Source organism: Eptatretus burgeri, chromosome 6, assembly GCF_056783735.1.
Source record: "Eptatretus burgeri isolate ZD-2024b chromosome 6, Ebu_testis_v1, whole genome shotgun sequence".
Taxonomy (NCBI): Eukaryota; Metazoa; Chordata; class Myxini; order Myxiniformes; family Myxinidae; genus Eptatretus; species Eptatretus burgeri.
The window spans coordinates 114,334,102-114,361,405 of record NC_140966.1 but is presented as its reverse complement, the minus strand read 5'-3'; the positions used below and the strand labels follow the sequence as shown (position 1 = coordinate 114,361,405).

Sequence of the window (27,304 nt, the reverse complement as noted above, 5' to 3'; positions counted from 1 at the left end):
TCTCTCTATCTCTCTATCTCTCTATCTCTCTATCTCTCTATCTCTCTATCTCTCTATCTCTCTATCTCTCTATCTCTCTCTCTCTCTCTATCTCTCTCTCTCTCTCTCTTCCACAGATCTAATGTCTCTGTTCCCCACTGGTTTGTTCTTCCCTCTCCCTTCCCTCTTTTCTCCTGCCCCCCCCCTTGTGATATCTTTTGTGTGTTCCCTCTTGTACGAGCCTCGATATTGTGTGTACAAAAAAAAACCTTAAATGGTATCTCAAACAGTACAAATCCCACAAACCTTGATTTGAACCAAGAATTCAAATCTTTATTCCAATCTCAAAGTGAAACCTTCAAGTTAAAGAGGAACCAAAAAGTCTGAATTTTTTTCCCCTGTTCCTTTGGATGACGACAGAGGATTACGAAATGTTCATCCCAAATCCACATCCAGAGTGAAAGTTTGATTTAAAACGAGTTCAGTATGTCCCGATTGTTATTCAAAATTCCAACATTTTGTATCTCAAGCTTGGCCCCCACTGCCCCCTGATGGAGACATGTTGTCTTTACACACACAACATCAAATCCCACAAACTATCACTGGGACCGAAAACTGGACAACAAATCTACAAACAACAACTGGGATCTAAAACTGCACAAATCCCACAAACTACTACTGGGATCTAAAACTGTACAAAACCCACAAACTATGACTGGGATCTAAAACTGTACAAAACCCACAAACTACGACTGGGATCTAAAACTGTACAAAACCCACAAACTACGACTGGGATCTAAAACTGTACAATACCCACAAACTACGACTGGGATCTAAAACTGTACAAAACCCACAAACTACGACTGGGATCTAAAACTGTACAAATCCCACAAACTACTACTGGGATATAAAACTGTACAAATCCCACAAACTACAACGAGGATCTGAAACTGTACAAATCCCACAAAATACTCCAGGGATCTAAAACTGTACAAATCCCACAAACTACAACTGGGATCTAAAACTGTACAAATCCCACAAACTACAACTGGGATCTAAAACTGTACAAATCCCACAAACTACAACTAGGATCTAAAACTACAAATCCCACAAACTACAACTGGGATCTAAAACTGTACAAAACCCACAAACTACGACTGGGATCTAAAACTGTACAAAACCCACAAACTACGACTGGGATCTAAAACTGTACAAATCCCACAAACTACAACTGGGATCCAAAAACTGTACAAATCTCACAAACTACTACTGGGATATAAAACTGTACAAATCCCACAAACTACAACTGGGATCCAAAAACTGTACAAATCTCACAAACTACTACTGGGATATAAAACTGTACAAATCCCACAAACTACAACGAGGATCTGAAACTATACAAATCCCACAAAATACTCCAGGGATCTAAAACTGTACAAATCCCACAAACTACAACTGGGATCTAAAACTGTACAAATCCCACAAACTACAACTGGGATCTAAAACTGTACAAATCCCACAAACTACAACTGGGATCGAAAACTACAAATCCCACAAACTACAAATCCCACAAACTACTACTGGGATCTAAAACTGTACAAATCCCACAAACTACAACTGGGATCTAAAACTGTACAAATCCCACAAACTACAACTGGGATCTAAAACTGTACAAATCCCACAAACTACTACTGGGATCTAAAACTGTACAAATCCCACAAACTACAACTGGGATCTAAAACTGTACAAATCCCACAAACTACAACTGGGATCTAAAACTGTACAAATCCCACAAACTACAACTGGGATCTAAAACTGTACAAATCCCACAAACTACAACTGGGATCGAAAACTACAAATCCCACAAACTACAACTGGGATCTAAAACTACAAATCCCACAAACTACTACTGGGATCTAAAACTGTACAAATCCCACAAACTACAACTGGGATCTAAAACTGTACAAATCCCACAAACTACTACTGGGATCTAAAACTGCACAAATCCCATACATCCTGACTCGGATCTAAAAGTGTACAAATCCCACACATCCTGACTCTGATCTAAAAGTGTACAAATCCCATACATCCTGACTCTGATCTAAAAGTGTACAAATCCCATACATCCTGACTCTGATCTAAAAGTGTACAAATCCCACACATCCTGACTCGGATCTAAAAGTGTACAAATCCCATACATCCTGACTCGGATCTAAAAGTGTACAAATCCCACACATCCTGACTCTGATCGAAAAGTGTACAAATCCCATGCATCCTGAATCTGATGTAAAAGTGTACAAATCCCATACATCCTGACTCGGATCTAAAAGTGTACAAATCCCATACATCCTGACTCGGATCTAAAAGTGTACAAATTCCATGCATCCTGACTCGGATCTAAAAGTGTACAAATCCCACACATCCTGACTCTGATCTAAAAGTGTACAAATCCCATACATCCTGACTCGGATCTAAAAGTGTACAAATCCCATACATCCTGACTCGGATCTAAAAGTGTACAAATCCCATACATCCTGACTCTGATCTAAAAGTGTACAAATTCCATGCATCCTGACTCGGATCTAAAAGTGTACAAATCCCACACATCCTGACTCTGATCTAAAAGTGTACAAATCCCATACATCCTGACTCGGATCTAAAAGTGTACAAATCCCATACATCCTGACTCGGATCTAAAAGTGTACAAATCCCATACATCCTGACTCGGATCTAAAAGTGTACAAATCCCATACATCCTGACTCGGATCTAAAAGTGTACAAATCCCATACATCCTGACTCGGATCTAAAAGTGTACAAATCCCATACATCCTGACTCTGATCTAAAAGTGCACAAATCCCATACATCCTGACTCTGATCTAAAAGTATACAAATCCCACACATCCTGACTCTGATCTAAAAGTGTACAAATCCCATACATCCTGACTCGGATCTAAAAGTGTACAAATCCCATACATCCTGACTCTGATCTAAAAGTGTACAAATCCCATACATCCTGACTCGGATCTAAAAGTGTACAAATACCAAACACATCCTGACTCGGATCTAAAAGTGTACAAATCCCATACATCCTGACTCTGATCTAAAAGTGTACAAATCCCACACATCCTGACTCGGATCTAAAAGTGTACAAATCCCATACATCCTGACTCTGATCTAAAAGTGTACAAATCCCACACATCCTGACTCGGATCGAAAAGTGTACAAATCCCATGCATCCTGACTCGGATCTAAAAGTGTACAAATCCCATACATCCTGACTCGGATCTAAAAGTGTACAAATTCCATGCATCCTGACTCGGATCTAAAAGTGTACAAATCCCACACATCCTGACTCTGATCTAAAAGTGTACAAATCCCATACATCCTGACTCGGATCTAACAGTGTACAAATCCCATACATCCTGACTCGGATCTAAAAGTGTACAAATCCCATACATCCTGACTCGGATCTAAAAGTGTACAAATCCCATACATCCTGACTCGGATCTAAAAGTGTACAAATCCCATACATCCTGACTCGGATCTAAAAGTGTACAAATCCCATACATCCTGACTCTGATCTAAAAGTGCACAAATCCCATACATCCTGACTCTGATCTAAAAGTATACAAATCCCATACATCCTGACTCTGATCTAAAAGTGTACAAATCCCATACATCCTGACTCGGATCTAAAAGTGTACAAATCCCATACATCCTGACTCTGATCTAAAAGTGTACAAATCCCATACATCCTGACTCTGATCTAAAAGTGTACAAATCCCACACATCCTGACTCGGATCTAAAAGTGTACAAATCCCATACATCCTGACTCTGATCTAAAAGTGTACAAATCCCACACATCCTGACTCGGATCTAAAAGTGTACAAATCCCATACATCCTGACTCGGATCGAAAAGTGTACAAATCCCATGCATCTTGACTCTGATCTAAAAGTGTACAAATCCCATACATCCTGACTCTGATCTAAAAGTGTACAAATCCCATACATCCTGACTCTGATCTAAAAGTGTACAAATCCCACACATCCTGACTCGGATCTAAAAGTGTACAAATCCCATACATCCTGACTCGGATCTAAAAGTGTACAAATCCCATACATCCTGACTCTGATCTAAAAGTGTACAAATCCCATACATCCTGACTCTGATCTAAAAGTGTACAAATCCCACACATCCTGACTCGGATCTAAAAGTGTACAAATCCCATACATCCTGACTCGGATCTAAAAGTGTACAAATCCCACACATCCTGACTCTGATCTAAAAGTGTACAAATCCCATACATCCTGACTCGGATCTAAAAGTGTACAAATCCCATACATCCTGACTCTGATCTAAAAGTGTACAAATCCCACACATCCTGACTCGGATCTAAAAGTGTACAAATCCCATACATCCTGACTCGGATCTAACAGTGTACAAATCCCACACATCCTGACTCGGATCTAAAAGTGTACAAATCCCATACATCCTGACTCGGATCTAAAAGTGTACAAATCCCATACATCCTGACTCTGATCTAAAAGTGTACAAATCCCATACATCCTGACTCTGATCTAAAAGTGTACAAATCCCACACATCCTGACTCTGATCTAAAAGTGTACAAATCCCATACATCCTGACTCGGATCTAAAAGTGTACAAATCCCATACATCCTGACTCTGATCTAAAAGTGTACAAATCCCATACATCCTGACTCTGATCTAAAAGTGTACAAATCCCACACATCCTGACTCGGATCTAAAAGTGTACAAATCCCATACATCCTGACTCGGATCTAAAAGTGTACAAATCCCACACATCCTGACTCTGATCTAAAAGTGTACAAATCCCATACATCCTGACTCTGATCTAAAAGTGTACAAATCCCACACATCCTGACTCGGATCTAAAAGTGTACAAATCCCATACATCCTGACTCTGATCTAAAAGTGTACAAATCCCACACATCCTGACTCTGATCTAAAAGTGTACAAATCCCATACATCCTGACTCTGATCTAAAAGTGTACAAATCCCACACATCCTGACTCTGATCTAAAAGTGTACAAATCCCATACATCCTGACTCGGATCTAAAAGTGTACAAATCCCACACATCCTGACTCGGATATAAAAGCGTACAAATCCCTCAAACCCCAACTCAGATGTAAAACTAAAATGGTGGAAATAGTTTAAATGAAAATATTTGACTGCAGACCACGTGTCGGTGGAGTGCTCCATCCGTCTTGCACCACGATGGCGGTTGAAATTCTCTCCCTCAACTCGAGAGTTCATGGAACACCTTACCACATGGAGTCTTGAGAAAGGACATGGTCTACAAGCAGCAAATTTGATTGGTCGAGATGATTTAAAATGCCGTAATATTTTGTCCAAGTAATGCTAAACGGAAGGGTTTTGAAAGCACCAAGAATACGATTTCTGTTTCACAATGTTCAAGTATATAAAGAAATGGGATTTTTTAATTATTATTTTTTTCATAAATTTTAACATCATTGTTGCAGCGTCTTTTAGACGACCTTATGTTTTTTACACCAACATACATGAATAACTAATCTAACATATTGAACACATGACATTAGTTATTCATGCCTGTTGTTTGTGTCCTTTGTAACATCCTTAAAAGCCAGTAAGTTCCCTGTTTATAACGATTTTTCATTTTGATTGACTATCAGACAGGTCGACAGAGTAAAAAATAAAAAAATCTCGCTCCTCTGCACATTTGCGCCCGGATCGAATTCAGATCCAAAGTACTACTAAACTCGAGGTTCGTTTTCCGATTCATGTTCAAATACATAACATTAAGTTTAAATTAAGTTATTCGTCGATTATAAACTGACATTTGTGAACAGACAGACAAAAGCGAATCGATTGCTTAACCCCATTTTTCACTTCTTGTGCACAGGGTAACTAACCACACAGGCCAAGGACATGCTCAAACAAGCCACATGTTAAGAAGAACAAGAAACCTGCCTCACCGGCCACCGATTACACAGTGACAGCGAAGCGTCGAGCAGTTACCCGAATGTCCTGGTGCGACTTACTTGGACATGTCGGGGTGTCCTGTCTCTGCCTGTGACTCCGCATCCCCCATGAGGTTGACGAGCACTCGATGATTTGGATCCTGGGATTGACCATGCAGCTTGATGTTCAAAGCCCGAGTGTGGCTGAGGCTGGACCACAAGAAAAAGGATGGGAAGACAGAAGACAGGTGCAAGTGGAAAGAAACCCTTTTCAGTAACTCTTAAAACACGATAAGCCTTATTTAGAGAGGATCAGCTTCGCATTGTTCGGTGAATGGGTAGAACGAGTGGGAAGGAGAAGAGACAAACATGTCGTTTTATTATATACTCATTCTTCATGGTTGTTGAATTACAAATCAATATGAAGACTCCATGATTTAAACATTATACGGAAGAGACCGAGTAAAGACAGTCGGCTGAGTGGCAGACGTGGAAGAACAAAGAGGTCAAAGGTTGCGAGCAGAGTTCAGCAATCATGGCAAAAGGAAAATCAGATCAACATCATATCGTTGCATTAACTTCAGAGCAAAATACAATCAAGTCTTTGGGACAACAGTGACCACTCTGGGATATTCAGGTATCAAAGTGGGTCCACCAGAGAAATTAACCAGAGGATGAACAACATCATTGTCTCTAGACATGGTACGGGGTCGAGAACAAGCATCTCCAACGTCATCGAAATTTAAAAATTTATCTCTGGACATGTCCACGCTTCTGTAGGGTGGACAAAAGCAATTGTTCATTTATATGTTAATTTCATTTGTTAATCGATCATTAAGGCACAGACGGGGTGTTTACCTGGCAGGTAGACAGCTGCCCCTCTGTGACGTGGCGAGGGCACAGGTGAGCAGGAAAGCATGAAGCTTCATCGTGGTGTCTCTGGGCAGGAGGGAGAAGCAGTTATGAGGATATATCGATGAATTATTGAGTACAAACTCTAAAAATGTGACAAACGTTTGTGAGCAAATATGTACTGTATTTGGATCTCTGGTGAGGAGGACCTGTGGCTTCATGGTTGGTTGCCTCTGTGGTTAACTGCCTCGTATCTGGTCTTCCTCCCTCTGCTTTGTCCTACGAACCTCCCCAGATCTTCTGGGATGCACACGCTCTTCCCATAACTCCCTCCTCGTTAAACTTTCAAAATACAGGTGTACTGCATGCCTCAACTCTTTTACTCCTCACTACTCCCTCATGTGGAACGAGATTCAGAGGCCGTTCCATGCCATTCTTCCCATAAACCCTGATATGACTGGGATCTCCAATAAAGGCTTCAAACAATCGGTGTACTATCATGTCCAATCCTCACTGTCATCTTTTCTACTCCCATTAACGCGACCTTCGAGTAGCTTCGTGTGTGTGTGTGTGTGTGTGTGTGTGTCTCTCATCGTTTCCTCCTGGTGTCCCACTGCCCTGCTATCAATCCATTGCCTTTTTACTTGCCTTCCATGAGCCTCGATTTTGTTTGCAAAAAAAAAACAAAAAACTTTCGAATGATGCACAACTTCTTCTTTGTGTGCTCTAAGCATGAGCCATTCAAGATGTAAAACCAGCAGATCTCAACCATTCTCGGGTCTGATTATCATCGAGCTGTACAAGAGCGTTCCAACCTCCTACCAACTGATGGATGGGACACTCTTCCATCAAGTGTTCTGTATTTTGGGGCATTTCACAATCACAGCTTGCTGTGTCAGCCAGGTTCTGGATATACATGCTCTCCCCTCTGGGCTGGTGCTCCTGCCTCCCACCTTTCTCGGCGACACGCTGTCGAAACCAGGGCATTTAAAATCATCGGCATCTCCCGCAATGAAGCTGAGTCTTTGGGCCTCTCACTCAATCACCGCAGGTTGGTCGGTGGTCTTTCTGTCTTCTACCGACTCCTCTCCAGCCTTTCCCCCCCTGCTCTCTCTGCGATTTGTCCCCGCCACATTTCTACAGGGCGCTCAAGGTCCGCCAACAACCCCCTTCTGATAAAACTACCAAAATCACGAGTCACTGCTCATCTTCACTCTTTCATTCCTCTTTTTTCCCGCCTTTGGAATAAACTTTGGAATAAACTTTGGAATAATGATCTCTCGGACTCTCTGGAAAATCCTCTATTTCTCTTTGCCGATGACTCCACCCTCTGCCGTACCATCTGTCATCCCTCAGACCGGCAAGCAGCAGCTTCTTCGCTCACTGCAGATCTGGATAAAATCACAACCTGGTCCAACACGTGGAACATGTCTTTCAATCCACACAAATCTCACACTCTCACTATGTCTCTTCGAAAGGACCGTTTACAAAACCCCCCCATCCACTTTCTCAACAATCCTCTGGAAGAAGTCTTTTCTTTCAAGCTTCTGGGTCTCACTATCTGCCATGACCTTTCCTGGGAAAGTCACATTTCCAACCTTGCCTCAAAAGCCAGTCGCCGACTGGGAATCCTCCGTCGTGCAAAGTCCTTCCTCGGCCCTCTTGAGCTCCTGACCACTTACAAAGCTTTTGTCCGTAGCCTGATGGAGTACTGCTCTCCCCTCTGGGCTGGTGCTCCTGCCTCCCACCTTTCTCGACTTCACGCTGTCGAAACCAGGGCTTTTAAGATCATTGGCATCTCCCGCAATGAAGCTGAGTCTTTGGGCCTCTCACTCAATCACCGCAGGTTGGTCGGTGGTCTTTCTGTCTTCTACCGACTCCTCTCCAGCCTTGCCCCCCCTGCTCTCTCTCTGCGATTTGTCCCAACCACATTTCCACAGGGCGCTCAAGGTCCGCCAACAACCCCCTTCTGGTAAAACTACCAAAATCACGAATCACTGCTCATCTTCACTCTTTCATTCCTCTTTTTCCCGCCTTTGGAATAAACTTCCTCACTCTATTCTTTCCCATTCTTCCCTCCAGGCTTTCAAAACAGCTGTTCACCACCACCTCTTATCTTCCCCCATCCAAATCCTCGATCTTTTCTACCCGCGATAATCCACCCAAGCCCACTTCCTTCAATTCTCCTGCTTTCCTTCCTGAAAGTCCCTGTAATGTCCATCTTCTCCTCGCCATGTTCCCCGTCCCATCCCCATCCCTCTCCCTTCCACAGTTCACCTGTGTCTGTTCCCCAATGTTTTGTCCCTTCCACTCCCGCCCCTCTTGTTTCATGCCTCCTTGCTATGAGTTGTGTGTTAGCTCTCATACGAGCCTCGACCAAGGTATACAAAAAAAAAAAAAAAATAAATAAAAAAAAAACCTTCCTCACTCTATTCTTTCCCATTCTTCCCTCCAGGCTTTCAAAACAGCTGTTCACCACCACCTCTTATCTTCCCCCATCCAAATCCTCGATCTTTTCTACCCCCGATAATCCACCCAAGCCCACTTCCTTCATTTATCCTGCTTTCCTTCCTGAAAGTCCCTGTAATGTCCATCTTCTCTTTGTGATGTTCCCGGTCCCATCCCCATCTCTCTCCCTTCCACAGTTCACCTAATGTGTCTGTTCCCCACTGTTTTGTCCCTTCCACTCCCACCCCTCTTGTCTCATGCCTCCTTGCTGTGAGTTGTGTGTTCGCTCTCATACGAGCCTCGACCAAGGTATACAAAAAAAAAAAAAAGCCTTAAAGCGTCCAATGCTTATATGCAGTCTGTTCAGGTGGCATCACTCCTTTCTTGGAAGTCGACACCCAGCTGGAGAGGTGTAAATGGGTGGCAGATGTGGCAGTCTACCTTCAGCTCCTTTTCCACTCTGAGAGGAGTTACTGTTGTCTGCTCTCTAAGCTGTCGGCCTCAATATAAGACTGGGCTGTCCTGCTGAAAGGTTTTTCACTCTTGGGTTGTTGAGTTTGCAGTGGTTCGTGAATCTTGTTGTCGAGGGGATGAACTTCATAAACAGAAGCTTTAAGTGCAGTATGTCTTATTTCTGCTTCTTGCCTGAGGTGGTGAGGCAGGATGCCAACGAAGACAGGTTGGGGTGGATGGGTGTCAGTCTGAGTCAGCCATTGATGACTCTTCTGGCAGAATTAAGCTGGACATCCACCTTCCTTGTGTGCACACTTCTGTCCCCAAGCAGCAACACAGTACTCTGCTGGAGTATGCACCAATGCCAGTGTGGTGGAGCATAGGGTTATGAAATCTGCTCCCCAGTCATGGCCTGCAAGTTTCCTTCGCAGGTTGACCCTTGCTGCCGTTTTTCCAGCCACATCCTCAGCATGGTTGCGTAAAGTAAGGGCCCTGTCCAACTTAATACCAAGGTAGGTCGGTGTGTTGGTTAAAGGAATTAGAGTACCATTCAATCGAACTTGTAGTTGTCAATCGGTGTCCTTGTTCAGATGAAAAGCACCTGAAAATAGCTGTTGAAGATGATCTCATTGATGACTTGTACCATACATCTGTCTTGAGGATGATTATATAGCTTGAGAAGCATGTCACGGAGCCATACCATGTCATAGGCTGATGAGAGATCGATCACGAGTCATCATCATCTTCATTATCATTATCATAATTTCATGCTGTTTCCATGCTTGCATGTGTAAGCCGGCTCCACCACATTTCTTGTTGGCCTCAAAAGCATACTCAATATGTTCTCTGACAGCCAGCACCTGATCTTCTGTACTCATGTGTTTCCTGAAATCTGCTTGATCATTTGGGAGAACTTGCTCAAGCAATGGCTCAATCCTGTTCAGGATAATCTTGTCATACAATTCAAAGGGAACCGACAGGAGAAGGATTGGGTGGTAGTTCTTTGGGTCCTTTTTCGGCCTATTTGCCTTGGGGATGGCTACAATGTCAGCTCTCTTCCAGACCAGTGGAACTTCAGCTATTGCTAGGCAGTGTGACATGAAGGTCCACAACCAGTCGAGAAGAAGAGAGGTTGTCACAACTGAGCTTTGAACTATATACAAAGCGTTCATCCACAGCCTGATGGAGTACTGCTTCCCCCTCTGGGGTGGTTCTCCTGCCTCACACCTAGCTCTGCTTCACTATTTGAAAACCAAGGTTTTTAGCATCATTGGTATCTCCCAGGATGAAGCTGAGTATTTCGGTCTCTCACTCTCACACTGCAGGCAGGTCAGTGATCTTTCTGTCTTCTACTGTCTTCTCTCCAGCCTTGCCCCCCTCCTCTGTCTGCGCTCTGCCCCCCCCAATATTGTTGTGGGGCCAAGTTTCGGTGGCGAGCACGACCGCAAGATGGAGCAGTAGAGTCAGCTCCACCGAACACCCGGAATTTATAGGTCGTCATCCCGGACAACTCCGGAGCCGATGGGTCCCTTATCGCACTGAAGATCGCCAATGGGTCGACCGCGTGGGATAGGGTTGATTGCCAATTTCAATTTACTTAAATACAAACTACCGGGGAAATTCACCCTCGGCGGAGCTCGAGTGGAACGAACCGTTAAGCGTGCTCGAACCGTGCGTAACCGGAGCGGATGGTTACCGAGGTCCGTCGGTCAAAATGCACAATTTTCCGCTTCCCAATTTCCCAACACGCACCATGCTATACCAGTTAAAGAAACACAGAAACGTGCTGAAACATTCAACATGGGATTTATTTATAATGGGAGGGGGGGGGAAGGGAACACACAAAGAGCAGAGTTCAACCGACTATTGAGAAGAAATACAAATAATGTACAAGGCACTTAAACAATTGCTACTTATAGACTGGGCACACACACACACACACACACACACACACACACACACACACACACACACACACACACACACACACACACACACACACACAGAAGAGCCTGCATGGAGGAGCTTTTTAGCATTAATGTTGTCTGTGCCTGGGGTTTTACCACACCTGAGCTTATCAATTGCAGTCTCAACTTCAAGTCAGGTGAAACTTCCTTGTTGAGGCCAAGATCTCCTGAAGTTTGGATTTGACATTGTAGCTGAAAGCTTTATCTGGCTGCAGATATTTGTCATTGTTAACGAGTGTTTGGGCAATTAAATCCGCAGTAACACGGGAGGGTTGTCCTTTTGCTGTTCTCCCAGTAAGGCGATACATTAGCTGCCAGGCTTTGCGGCTTGAGCGGGTAAAATCTATGCTTTCAACAGCTTCTCACCATCGTGACTCGCGAACGTCATCCAATCGGGACTTTAACTTGGATGCTGCTTGAGAGGCTTCCTCCTGGTTTGGAGAATGCCTCAATGTATCACAGAGTCTTTCACACTTTTGGATCCCAGCCTTGTATGTACTGTATGTTGTGTGGCAGACATAGGGAATGAAGGACTTAGAGGTGATACTGACCCCATCACAAATAGAAAGCTATGCCTCCTCAATATTGAGGGAGTCTGGTGGAGGAAGTGTGGCTGCTTTGTCATCTGTTATTTCCCTGTAGCCGTCCCAGTCCGCCTTGTGGAAATTTCATCTCTTCGAGAGAAGGGATGTTGTTGGGAATAGAGGGGCTCCCTTAATGAGGACAGGTCTGTGGTGGGAGTATGGAAAGTGATCTATATACAGTCTTGTCGGTGTTGCAATGCTGTCGCCCTCCACCACACCAGATCAGGGTTTGTCATCGTGTTCCTGCAGCTTGAGTGGAAAGTTGCTGGTTCATGATGATCAAAGAGAAGCGTGAGTCAGACTGGGAGGCCCAATTAGAAAGGACCTCACTGTTTGCTGTGGTGTAGTTGTAACTTCAATCCCTATGTTGGCAATTGAAATCACCGATATCAAAAACAGGGGGTGGTGCAGTGGGGAGGTCACGCGGTTGGAAGAATCCTGATGGTGTTGAGACCATATATATATATATATATATATATATATATATATATATATATATATATATATATATATATATATATATATATATATATATATATATATATATATACAGTATACACACATATATGTACATGCTTTGTGGTGTTGTGTGCATGCATTGTGGTGTACATGGGTGAAAGCATGGAGTTGTGTGCGTGTGGCATTGTGTGCACGGAGAGAGAGACAGAGGATGCAGGAATAGGATGCAGAAGAGAGGGAGGATGTCGAGGGCTGAGAGGAGGAGGAAGGATGCAGACTGCAAAGAGAAGGCAGAGGTGTGCCTGTGTGTGTGTGTGTGTGTGTGTGTGTGTTTTCTTCTTCTTCGTTTTGTGTTAAATTAAAATAAAGGATTTAAAGTTTGTGTCAAAATATTAATTTTGCAAGTTTACCGTCATTGACGCATTGTCTCTAACACCTGTGTAATTGGGCGTCCCGAACACATAATATTCTCTGTCAGTGTTTGCGTCCGTTATAACATCCTTAAACACAATTCCTTTCTTTTTGGGGATTATCTTCAATTTTATTTCACTGCCAGACAGACAGAGTAAAAATAAAAACAAAATAACGTATCTCACTCCTCTCTGCACATATGCGATCGGGGCAAATTCAGAACCATAGTACTGTTAAACTACAGGTTCGTTTTCTGATTCATGGTCAGATTCCTGTCCAAAACATAACATTCAATTTAAATAAGTTGTTCCTTGATCATAAACTGCCATCTGTAGACGGACAGATGGACAGACACAAAAATGAACCGGTTGTTTCACCCCGCTTTTCATTTCACGTCCGCGGTGTAATAACATAAGTATTAAATAGAACACGAGCTCTCTGAGTCCAACAAAAACATCATGATTATAAAAAAACAAACACAATGAAAATACCAACATATCATAAAGTTTAAACCTATAAATAAAAACTTTCGAAACAATGACGGTTATGAATTTGGTAAACTTTAGCAATAACAACACAATGTACTTGTGCAAAAGAAAAACCATAAATTTTTCATTTGCAAACGAACTTTCAAAACACAATACTGTACATCAAACTTCTTAAATGGAACAAAGTCCATGCACAAAACAAAAGAAAAACTCAGTGAAGTTTCAGCTGAAGTCAAATTTAAGAAATAAAATAAATATGCCATCACCAAAACAAACAACAAAAAAAAACCTTCAAGGTGAATTCAGTTTTTGGACAAACAAAAACAGCAACATGGAATATGAAGAAATTGCAGACATGAGGGACAAGCCGCATATTAACACGACAAACTGCCGCGTCAGCATAACTCACATGAGCACAACAGGCTCGATAAAATACAACGAGAAAGAGCAATCGGAGTTCGCAGACCCTCGCCAGGACTCTTGTTTTGTGTGGTTTTGCTTGGTGTACAGACGATGCATTGATCTCAGAGATTTATGTTCATTGAGTGGACAAACAGACATTTTCGGTTTTTCAGTATAGATTTGTGTTTCAATCATATCTATTTTATAGGTGTAAGTTCATAGGTAGGTGCCACAGAACCCAATGAGATCGGCATCTCGGGGAGATGGGGATGGGCCAGGTATCTGCCTGGGGGATGACAAGACAGAGGCCCGTTGGAGTAGCGGCGGAAAGTGGATGCAGTGCCGTGCTGCTCCGGCGCATGCTCCCATACCTGACCTGACCTGACAGAACACACTTTTACAAACAAGATAAGAATGCAGGTGGGGACTTCCCATTGTCTATGATGTGCAGGGTGGAAGGTGATGATGTGTGGTGTAGATGCAGGACTCGATGCAGCCCGCCTTGGAAGCCAGAGATTAGACCAACCTGCCTTGAGGAGCGCCAGCGACGATCAGCCCTTCAAGTAGGACTCGTGACCCTCTGTCCTTTCCATTTGAGCAGTGCCGGATTAACCACTCGGCATGTGAGGCCCCGGCCTTGGCCTACGAAAAATATTTGGCCTACGAAAATTTCCGACGACGTTTTTTTCAGTCTTAATTATGTGACTCAACATGTGCAGGAAGGCTGTACACACCGTGAGCGAAGGTGGCTGGCACGCTGCCAGACACAGTGATCGTCGACAGCAAACGTGGGAACCATATGATCACATCACAACTCAGCCAATCACAGGCGTCGCCGCTATCGTCTGCCTGATGGGTGAGGTAACGTTCACGCTCAGCATGAACATTCTGGCACCCTCTCGCTTTCCTGTGAGTTATCGAGCATCCTGATGCTTGCAGTTCTTCGTTTTGCTCTTATTTGTCGTTTTTTATTCTTGACTATGGCCGACGGATATGTTCGGCACCACAAAAGTGGTACTTGCAAACGCGACAAAAAGAAGAGGCGTGAAACAGAAACAAAAAGACTGTCTGGATCCATCTTAAAAAATTTTCATCTCATCACAGTCGAGATGAGCAAATGGGATGTGCGCATGCAGAGTCTTCTGATGTCAATGTCGAGGGATCAAGTGATCTCGCACTGCATCACATTTCGAAAGCCGATGATACCAATACCGTCGCATCAAGCAACAAGAGAAGCATTGAAACAACTGCAGCTAGTGCTACGGCTCGTAGTTTCAATCCTGATCCTGCTGAATGGACTCTTTCCACAGAACTCGAAGATAATTTCATCCAGAATCCTCCCTGCCAAGATAGGAACGCAGATTTTTCGAATACGGTCGATTTCTCCGAAGTGATCGCGTCGTTTGCCAACCAAAAGGCACAAAATAAGGTGTTTCAGCAGGGTGGAAATTGAATATACATACATTCCTCTGAATTTGTTTTCTGTATCGTTCATTTCTCAATTTTGAAGCCAAATTGGATTTTACAGGTACTTGTATATTTGAAAGTCGGACAAATTGCCATTTACCGCAGTCTGTTCCGATTAAATTTCATGTTCAAAATCGTCGTTTTGGTCACTTGAATTTGGCCTCCGAAATCTCAAGGGCCCTGGCCTACGAAGACCTTAATCCAGCCCTGCATTTGAGTCTTCCTGGCCTGCACTTCGTCCTCTCTCCATGCCCTTGTTCTTCACCCCCATTTTGTCTTTTATCCACTCTGTGTACGTGGAGTTCTCCTGACATCTCCTTTCCTCCTTGCACATGGAATTTGGCCACCTCCCTGTCTCCCCACGTGGAGTTCTCCCTCATCTTTTCGAGGTCACTTTTCCTCCTCCTCCTCTTCCACCTGGGTGGAGCCTTCCTCTGGGCCATCCCACCCATAGGGTGGCACCAATAAAAATTCATCCGTTGCCATTTCTGGTTCCACAGCACACTGCGTCGCCATGGCTGGCACACACTTGGCATACTTGTGACATGCTTTTCATGGCAGGAATTCCCCACCTGGCCCTGCCCAAACGAGGTGTTTACACATTCAATATTACTCTTTTGTCTATGAATTACATACGTTGCCTCCTCTCCGTCATGTGGAACAAAACTACTTACCGTACTCTGACGGGCCCCTGTTACATGGCAATCTAACCTTCTCGAAACATGCGGACCATGGTACACTTACCACAGTCCAGCTATGGATCTCCTCCCCCCCCCTTTCCACATAACAATATACAATGAAATAACTGTTCTGTTCTAAACTGTGGTTTAGACAAGGAAGGGAGTTGTGTGTTGACAAATGGCCCACCTGCCGTTGTCCTGACCGCAGGCTCGGGGCCGAGTTTTCCAGAGGGGGTTGGGGGGAAATTGTTTTGTGGATGCAGTCTCGGGGGTAAAATGGGGGATACCCCCATTTTACCCCTGAGACTGCATCCACAAAACAATTTCCCCCCAACCCCCTCTGGAAAACTCGGCCCCGAGCCTGCGGTCAGGACAACGGCAGGTGGGCCATTTGTCAACACACAACTCCCTTCCTTGTCTAAACCACATTCAATGCATCAAAAAGGTGATTTCCTTTGTCAAGGTGTCGAGAATCTTCTACCCATTCTCTCATGATGCACAATACTTTCGAACGCAATCTGGAAATTCCCAAAAAACATATTTACAAAGGGTGTTGTAGCTATGATATGGGGCATAACAAACATTATTTTATGAAGTTCATCCCCGTCCAGAAGCTTCCCCAGTCCATTGGCCCGTAAGGCCAGCATACTAATTCTCCAAAGGTGGGACCGCTAGGTGGGAAGTAGGCAGACAACTGTTTCCGCGACCAAAATAATGTCGGATGTCCGACTTTACCCCAACCAATCCTAACCTTCTCTTTAAACCCGGTCCACTTATCCCAATAACTCGATGTCTTGAATTTCCAATGTCCAATCTCTTCCTCAGAGGAAGCGTTTGGTACATTCCATGATTAAAAGGGTGGAGTGGCATGACCTCACCTGGATCGCCGGCGGAGTGGGCCCGATTGGGAGTACCTCCCTAAACAAACAATTTTGAGACTCAGTCGGTCCTCACAAAAGTCAATTGCCTGACTTTGCTCCTTTCTCGCAACTGCAAATCACTGAGGTGTGAATCTTTAGAAACAAGTGCTCAACATGCTTTATTATTTAAAAGAATTACACTTGCGCTCACATGTATTATGAAATAATGTTTTTTTTTTGTAACAGAGTCGAGGCTCATGAAAGAGCTAGCATACTGAACCGATCAGGACATAACAGACAAAAACAGGATGCAAAACATGCATGCATGGAGAAGGAAACTCCAAGGAGGAAATTTTTTTTAGAAAATTAGGAGGGATTTGGGTGGGGTTAACGAGGGTAGAAAAGATCATAATTTTGGATTGGGGATGACCTGAGATGGTCATATGCAGCTGTCTTGAAGACGTGGAGGGAAGAATGACATTGAAGAGGATGTGGAAGTTCAAATTAGTCGAGGTGAGCAATGACCTGGATTTTGATAGTTTTATCAGAAGAGGATTTTATGGTGGACCATGTGAGCCCTGCAGAAACCTGGGGAAGACAAAGGATGGAAAGAGCAGAGGGTGAAAGACCAGAAATGAGGTGGTAGAAGACAGAGAGACCACCGACATGTCTGCAATGGCGAAGTGATAAGCCCATAGACTCAGCTTCAGCGTGGAAGACTCCAATAATCTTCTCGGCGATGGATTCCACAGCATCAAGCTGAGCAAGATGTGTGAGGCAAGGGAGCCAGCCTAGAAGGGAGAGCAATACGATCAAGCTGCAGATGAAGGCCTTTTGGTTGGATAGGAGTTAATGTGTGCCGAGGAAGGACTTTTTATGATGGCGGATACTCAGTTGGCAAATGGCCTTCGAGGGCAACATTAAAATGTGATTTGCCCAAGAAAGATCATGACTGACAGTGAGACTGAGGAATTTGAATGACTGAACCTCCTCAAGAGGATTGTGAAGAAAGTTGATGGCAGACTTGCAAGATGGTCCTTTTGGAGAGATCGTGAGAGTGTGAGATTTGTCAGGATTGAAAGACATATTCCAAGTGTTTGACCAGGTTGTGATTTTTTTTCAAAGTCTGAAGAGAGGGAAAAGGCCACAACCAACCTGTCTAAATGATGAGGGATGCCATGGCAGAGGGTGGAAACTTCAGCGAAGAAACAAAGAGGATTTTCGAGAGAGTCAGACAGATCATTGATGAAGATTAGGAATAAGACTGTGGCCAGAACACTGCCTTGGGGCACTCCAGCCTTGGCAGGAAGAGGAGATGAAAGGGTTCTGTTGATTATCATGGGTTGGTAAGGAGAGTAGAGGAAGTCAGCAAGCCATTTGTGAAGTTTGCCTTGGATGCCAAAGGCAGACAGTTTGGAGAGCAAGGCAAAATGCCAGACTGTATCAAAAGTGTGTGTATGTATGTATATATGTATATGTATGTGTATATATATATATATATATATATATATATATATATATATATATATATATATATATTCATATTTATATATATATATATATATATATATATATACATGTATATTTATATATATATATATTCATATTTATATATATATATATATACATGTATATTTATATATATACATATATACAGAATTCATATATATAAATATATATATATATTTATTTATATCTATATATATATTCATATTTATTTAAATATATACAGAATTTATGCATATATATATATATATATATATATATATATATATATTCATATTTATTTATATCTATATTTATTTATGCATATATTCATATTTATTTATATCTATATTTATTTATGCATATATTCATATCTATTTATATATATATATATATATATATATATATATATATATATATATATATATATATATATATTGTTGCGGGCCGAGGGTTGGTGGCGAGAACGACCACAAGGTGGGGGAGGTTACGTCGTCTCCCCCAGACTCCCTGGAATTGTAGGCCTTCGCTCGGATAACTCTGCGAGCCAGCGGGTCGTTTAACCAACCATGGAACGCCAATATCTCGACCGCATGGCGTAGGGTTGTTTTGTCTAGATCCAATGTACCTAAGTAACCAAGCTGTCTCGGCTACCGGGGATCCACGCCCTCGGAACTCCTGGCCGAACCGGATTCACTCTACCGGAAGCGGTAAAATTACACCTACCGACTACCACTCTGCCACCCACCTTTCCGGCTCGGATGCAGTCGTGCGGGTCTGTCCAGGACGTCCCGGCTGCAATTGTCAGATTTCCGGGGATAAAACCCTGCCTAAACTCAGATCCGAACCATGCTGGACCAATGCAAGAAGGGACGGAAACGGACTGGGAACATTTTTGTGATGATTTATTTACAGTGAACTAGTATGTGCCCGTTTAAAAAAAAAAAAATTAATAAATAAATATTCAAGCCGCGAGCAAGAAACAACAACCACACATGCCGGACATAAAGCAAGACTTAACGTGAATATGCAAGCAAGGAATATTTACAATGATCCAAAAACACTTATTCAGTTCTACTTAAAGACGGGCCCACATGCAGACACACACACAAATGAAAGGAAACCCAGAGTTATTTATTGGAATTGCAATCTCAGATATATTGCAATATATTGCAATCTCAGAGCTGAGGAGAGAGACAAGCTGGGGGTCAGAGTTCGGATGGGTACCTGGCCATCGGAGAAAGGGGGTACTTCATGCTGCGGCACCTGACAATGTCGCTGGTTTGGTCCGCAGTCGCACGTGTGGGACTCGTGGTTCGTGGCGGAGCTCGGGTGGTGAATGGCCGGGGTCCACGGAGGGGGGTCGTGGTCGCTCTTTCCTTCCTTGTAGAGGGCCAGCAGAGACACGTTCGTCGCCTCGACGACCTGATGCTCAACCCTCGTGACAGCCCTCGTAACCACTGTTACTACACCTTCGTAACAGCCTTCGTAACCCCTTCGTAACAGCAAAAACCCAGCAAAACTCTACTCTCAGAGAGTGCTCAGGGATTTACCGACCTCCCTCAACGGGGAGGGGCCCTTGGTGAAACACACCTTGCTGTCCGCCTTTGATTGGACAGGGTCCTATGGCCCACCCTTCCGGGGCAGGGCCTTGGCCCCTGCCGGGAAACCCCAGTCACTCTTCCATGCAGGTTCATACTTGACGAGTAACAGTATCAATGCTGCAACGGCCCCTGCCGGGAAACCCCAGCCACTCTTCCATGTGGGTTCATACTTGATGAGCAACAGTATCAATGTTGCAAAGGTCGTCGTGAAAGAGTTACAACGTTTGTGGGAGCTGAGAAACCGGAACCGCGAGATCTTGCCTTGGCACGTCAGGGTGCGAGAAGGCAGCTGGTTGGTGGTGGATCGTGATGGGCCAAGGGGTCATGCAGATGGGATGGTTGTTGGATGGCTTGTTAGATGTAATAACCTAACTTAATGAAATTGCAACGCATGCCTTTGATTCTCCCACGAGACAAAAGGAAGGGGATCTGACTACACTCATACTTAACGACATAACTGACTTTTGGGGCATCTGTATGTTGAATGCATATGGTTTCCAGATCCGTAACAACATATATTTTTTCACACAGACACACACACACACACACACACACACACACACACACACACACACACACACACACACACACACACACACACACACACACACACACACACACACACACACATATCTTCTTCTTCTTCTTCTTCTTCTTCTTCTTTCGGCTGCTCCCGTTAGGGGTCGCCACAGCAGATCATCCGTATGATCCGCATAGTGATTTGGCGCATGTTTTACGCCGGATGCCCTTCCTGATGCAACCCTGGTCACCTCTTACGATACAGGGATATGGTACACCTATTTTAACCAGGGTATACACCGGCCCAGTACACTGGTACTCATTTTGCCGACCTCGGAAGGATGACAGGCTGAGTCAACCCCCTGGTGTATTAATTCAGTGGCCCAACGTGGCTTGAACTCAGGACCTTTTGGATCCTAAGCTGCTGCCATAACCACTGTGCCAACACCAGGCTCATATATATATATATATATATATATATATATATATATATATATATATATATATATATATATATATATAAAAATCGACTCCTCCCATGCTCTTCAAGCCGAAGAAGCTGCAAAAAGCAACCATGAAAGGCTACCAAGGTAAGCCCTTTTCTGCATCAAACCCTTCCCAGAGTTCCTCCACAGCTATGAAGATGTTCACAAATCGTACACACATGAGATTCCCAATACTACACACCCCCTCAGCTGCTGGACCGGTTTCATCGCTAGTTGGAAAATCATCAGTGATCGCACAGACAGAAATGCAAACCAACAATGCTCCCAAGCATGTACCGTGTGCAAACGTGAAAAGCAGTCAATATATAAATGAAAAAAACAGACCCACCCACATCTCTCAGTGAATGGAGGGAATAACCAATAAGCCATCACCTCATCAATTATACCCAGGTAGCTCGGATTAGATAAATAAATCAACTCCTCCCCTGCTCATACTGTTGTTTACTGATTAAACCCCATCTATTGGATGAACTTAAGGCGATGATCACTAATTACACTAGAAGGGCACTCGGTAAAGCGCACACCTCCACCACGTCATGCCTGATCCACGAGAACATACCAGGTCCATTGGTCCAATACATGTTTGAAATATCATGCTGTACAGTACTATATCATTCTTGGCCCTGTCTCTCAATGGTGAAGAATCACTTTTAAAATTAAATAATTCTCGTATCCAGATCTGGATTCGGATCTTTACCAAAATATACTCAATTTGTCATTTTCACACACTGAACCTCTCCACAAAATTTTATCCGTATCCGTCTACAACTTTTTGAGATATCCTGTACACAAACAGACAAACAAACAGACAGACAGACTGGGGTGAAAACATAACCTCCTTCACCTTCGGTGGCGGAGGTAATTAATGAATTTACTCAGCAGCATCGAGATCATGTTTTCAACTGGTTTGAATTTGGATTGAACGATGTACTGTATTACGAAGGATGGCGGTTATGTTGAAGCCGAAAAGTCCGAGCTGCTTGGGTGTTAAACTTGATGATTTTTGCTTTCATACACCATGTTTATTTTGTCTATTAATTATTTGTGCATCAAAAGTTATAAAAATTCAAATTTGCACAAAGACTTTGTGGACAACCTTGTTGTTCTGTGTTATCTTGTCGACAATGAAAATTGACTATGTCGTCACGAGAGCCATTTGATTGCAGCATCAGTGGCCCTGTGGAGTTCTGCATGGGACCCATTGAATCTTCTCTGCACACAGTCCTGGACTTCGAGTAGGACTGTGTGATCTTGATAGCCACAGGTACGTGGACACTGAATAATAATAATAATAATAATAATAATAATAATAATAATAATAATAAGTAGAAAGCATCTCAAAATGCAAAGCCTGCTTTGTACTTGAACTAAACTCGATGAAAACGACAGTTAAAACAATACTATACATTTTATTAATTTGTTTTCTCCACAATCTCATAATTAATGTTTGTTGAAGATTTGAAGACAAAAGCTCAATTTGTAATAATGTTACGGCCTGGACATAAACACTGAATCTCGAAGGTAAACAAGGATTTCAATTAAAATATTAATGGCTGGTGTGCCACTTCACTGATGACGTCGTCCTTGCAATACCTTATTCCCCTTTGGGAGATGAATGAGATGTGCCAAGTTTAATTTGTTTTTTTTCCAATCAGCGGTTTCAGAGATATAATGCTGTACATTTTTTTGCGGTTAATCCAAGATGGCTGTCATATCACGTGACCCATTATGTCACAATTGTAATTAAAATATTCTCTATGGAGGGGTGGGGAATGGGGGGAGGAGGGTGGCTCCAACCCTAAAAAATTTGTGAACGGGACAACCATTTGATGAGCAAAAAAATAATAGAACCAAAAAAGGGTCAAACAACAATAATAATTATAATTATAACAACGATAATAATGAAAAAAATTATTTCAACAAAATTATTAATTTGTTTTCTCCATATTCTCATCATGAAGCTTTGTTTAAAATTTGATGACAAAAGCTCGAATGGTCACAACGTTACAGCCCAGGCAGACAGAAGTGTTTGCAAAACCTCGTCTTCCTCTGCGCAGACAACGGGATAGTAATAATTCCAAATAATGGAACAGTACGACGAACCATTTATAAAGTGTTCGGGATGACTCGATTGGGGTTTCAACTACCAACCTCCCAGACTCAGAGTGGACAACCTACCCAGTACACCACGAGGGTTTGGTAAAACCATCACACACACACACACACACACACACACACACACACACAGACACACACACACACACACACACACACACACACACACACACACACACACACACACACACACACACACACACACACACACACACACACACACACACACACACACACACACACCTCACACACAATCGACACGAACTTCTCACTCAAGGTTCCATGAACTGCCCCAACGATGACATCACCTGGTGTGCACCTGTTGAGAACTCATCACAATCACTCAATCGCTTGTTTCACGATCGAGGAACAAAAATGAATGTCGTGGTGAACACGATCACGTGACCCATCCAAATGCTGCAAAAGTTACCTGTTCACGTTGAATTAACTATCACCGAATCGATCCGCATTGCACCTGTACCGTGTAACCGGGGAAGTACCTTCGTTACCTGGCCAATGAGAGCCACTACCTGCAGGCGATCTCCGCAGCACCACAAGTGCGACGTTGGGATATCGGACTCAGAGGAGCACAGCTCGGTTTATATAGACCTCCTCAAGCCGTTTTCATCGGGGGGGGGGTGGGGGGGGCTTCTTGGGGGAAATGCCTCTGCGCTTGACCCTAAATAATAAATCGTATTGAGTGAGCGAGACGAGGCAATCATGGGAAAGCAGTTCAAATAGTCTCTGAATTATTCAACACGCCTGGACAGCCCATCATGCGACGAGGTGTTCACGTCCATCCGCTCGAGGAGCCCGAGCTCGAGTACCGCACTCGCGGACCCCCGAAAACGTGTCACGTGACGCACCCTGAAACGGACGGCTCGTTTGGAAATCGTTTTCACCCGAACAGCATCACAATCGCGGCGAATATCGTCACAATCGCTCATGGCAAGACGATCCAATGGCAGAGTTTAACTTTCAGTTTTAATGAAGCGTCAGATGTTCGTCCCTTTCACCAACTCGTCGTGATCGTGGGCTGTTCGTGATGTTGGAGTGAAACGTGATCGTTGGATTGTTCTACACACCTGTGAGTTTGTCATTAAACAAAAATGAAGATCCACATTGATGAAGAAACACACACAAACATGTTTTCATAATGACGAGCCATAACGTCCCAACGAGAAGATGGACGAGACAAGGAGAGAATGCCTTTAATAAATAATTATATCCATTCATTTTAAATGTACCGTTTATATAATTACAAGAAATCAATATTTAATAATGACACCCACGAACATAATCGGCCTGAAAAAATAAAATAATAATAATAATGATGATAAACAACACAAGTACACACACATACAGACACGTACACATGAATACACACACACACACACACACACACACACACACACACACACACACACACACACACACACACACACACACACACACACACATCAAACACACATCACACACACATTACACACACATCACACACATATCACACACACATACACGTACACACACGTACACACACGTACACACATCACACACACACGCACACATGCACACACATCACACACACATCACACACACAGGCACACACACATGCAAACACAAGTATACACACATACACACATGTACACATGTACAGACACATACAAACACATGTACACACACGCACACACACACATGTACACACACATGTACACACACACATACACACACACGTACACACACGTACACACACACATCACACACACACGTACACACACATACACACATACACGTACACGCACGTACACACACGTACACACATCACACACATCACACACACACACATGCACACACATCTCACACACACACACACACACACACACACACACACACACACACACACACACACACACACACACACTTGCACACACAGGCACACACACATGCAAACACAAGTATACACACATATACACACATGTACACATGTACACACACATACAAACACATGTACACACACGCACACACACATGTACACAGACATGCACACACAAATACAAACACAAGTACACACACGTACACACACATATATATGCACAGTTGTGTCTGTGTGTTGATGATGGTGGGTCTGTTTGTGTGTTGTTGGTATGTGTGTGTACATGTGTGTTTGTGTATGTGTGTATATATATATATATATATATATATATATATATATATATATATATATATATATATATATATACACACACACACATACACGTACAAACATGTACACAGACATGTACGCACATGCACATACACACGGACACACAAACAACAGCAAACACACACACACACATACACACACACACACACACACACAACACCACCACTACCAACAACAACACACACACACTACCAACAACTACACATGGCCACACTACCAACAACACACAGACACACAACCAACAACTACACATGGCCACACTCCCAACAACAACACACAGCTGCACGACAAACAACAACACTTAGCCACACTTCCAACAACAACACACAGCGACACTACCAACACACAACTAGACCACCGACAACAACACAATGACACACCGCCAACAGCACATAGACACACCGACAACAGCACATAGACACACCAACACCACCACACAGACACACTGCCAACAATGCACACGCACCAACACCAACAACACCACACACACTGCCAACAATGAACACACACCAACAACAACACACAGACACACCAACAACAACACACAGACACACCAACAACACACAGACAAACCGACAACGACAACGACAACGACAACAACAACAACAACAACAACAACAACACACAGATACCACCACCAACAATGTGCACTTGCTATTCTGTTATGAAAATAATAATATTATAAATTAATAGGAATAATACTGACAATGAAAATGATAAAATGATGAGAACTGAAGCAGCCCACGCATTGCCCTATGACGTCAAAGCTTCGTTCAGTTAACTGCATTGTTCCTCAAACAATGAAATATTGATGTCGTGGGATAGACGGAGCCATTTTCGAATTGGTTGTCCGTTCAGGACAATCCTCCCTGTGCTTGTCGACCCTCCAAGCTGTAAAATGTCCTCGTTTGAAATGACAGCCCAAAATGGTGTTTTGAATGGCAGGTTCACACGATGACCTCACCTCGTGTTTGTTTTCATTTCCTGGTTTCTCCCCTGAAATTCATTCAATTACAGGTCTTCCCTTCACAAATATGGCGTATTATACCAATCCTACACGATACACTCACACTATATGATTATGCAGGACCTATAGAAAGTCTACACCCCCTTTAAAATCCTTCACCTTTTTTGCCTTATGGCCTCGAATTGAATTACATTAAATCAGACTATTATTTTCCACCTTCATTTACACATCGTAGCCCACAACAATCAAGTGAAAAACAAATTCTACAAATTTCAGAAAATAAATGAATAATATAAAACTAGAATATCTTGGTTGGATAAGCCCCTCCCTCCCCCCCCCGCCCCCCGAGTTAATACTCGGTGGAATCACCTTTAACAGCAATTACAGCTGTGAGTCTGTTGGGATAGGTCTCCACCTGCTTTGCACACCTTGATTGGGCAATATTTTCCCATTCTTCTGTACAAAACTGTTCAAGCTCTGTCAAGTTACATGCGGAGCATTGATGGACAGCAATCTTCAAGTCATGCCACAGATTTTTGATAGGATTTATGTCGGGGTTCTGACTGGGCCACTCAAGGACATTTATCGTTTTTTTCCTTAGCCACTCCAGTGTGGCTTTGGCTGTGTGCTTTGCGTCGTTGTCATGTAGAAAGGTGGAACTTCCATCCCAATTTCAACTTTCTTGCAGAGGGCAGCAGGTTTTCCTCTCTGATTTGTCTATTTTGCTCCGTCCATTTTCGCTTCTATCCTGATGAGTGCTCCAGTCCCTGCTCATGACAAGCATCCCTATAACATGATACTGCCACCACCATGCTTCAGAGTAGGGATGGTGTTCTTCAGGTGATGTGCTGTGTTGGGTTTTCACCA

At 43.3% G+C, this 27,304-nt stretch overlaps 1 protein-coding gene across 2 annotated transcripts in view; it reads right to left on the bottom strand.

Annotated features, from left to right (window-relative positions):
* Positions 1 to 23,827, bottom strand: part of LOC147025666 (uncharacterized) — a 37,803-nt gene extending 13,976 nt beyond the window's left edge. Inside the window, exons 1-3 of one of the 2 annotated variants that reach the window (XM_085883686.1) lie at positions 23,768 to 23,827; positions 6,826 to 6,906; positions 6,049 to 6,177 (exon numbers count right to left, since the gene is read on the bottom strand). In XM_085883686.1, coding sequence (XP_085739812.1) covers positions 6,049 to 6,177; positions 6,826 to 6,896 — 200 coding nt within the window. In that variant the 5' untranslated portion in view covers positions 6,897 to 6,906; positions 23,768 to 23,827. Of the gene's footprint in view, positions 1 to 6,048; positions 6,178 to 6,825; positions 6,958 to 23,767 lie in introns of those variants that run through there. The other variant, XM_085883687.1, reaches the window with a different exon arrangement.
* Positions 23,828 to 27,304: the final 3,477 nt, after the last annotated feature.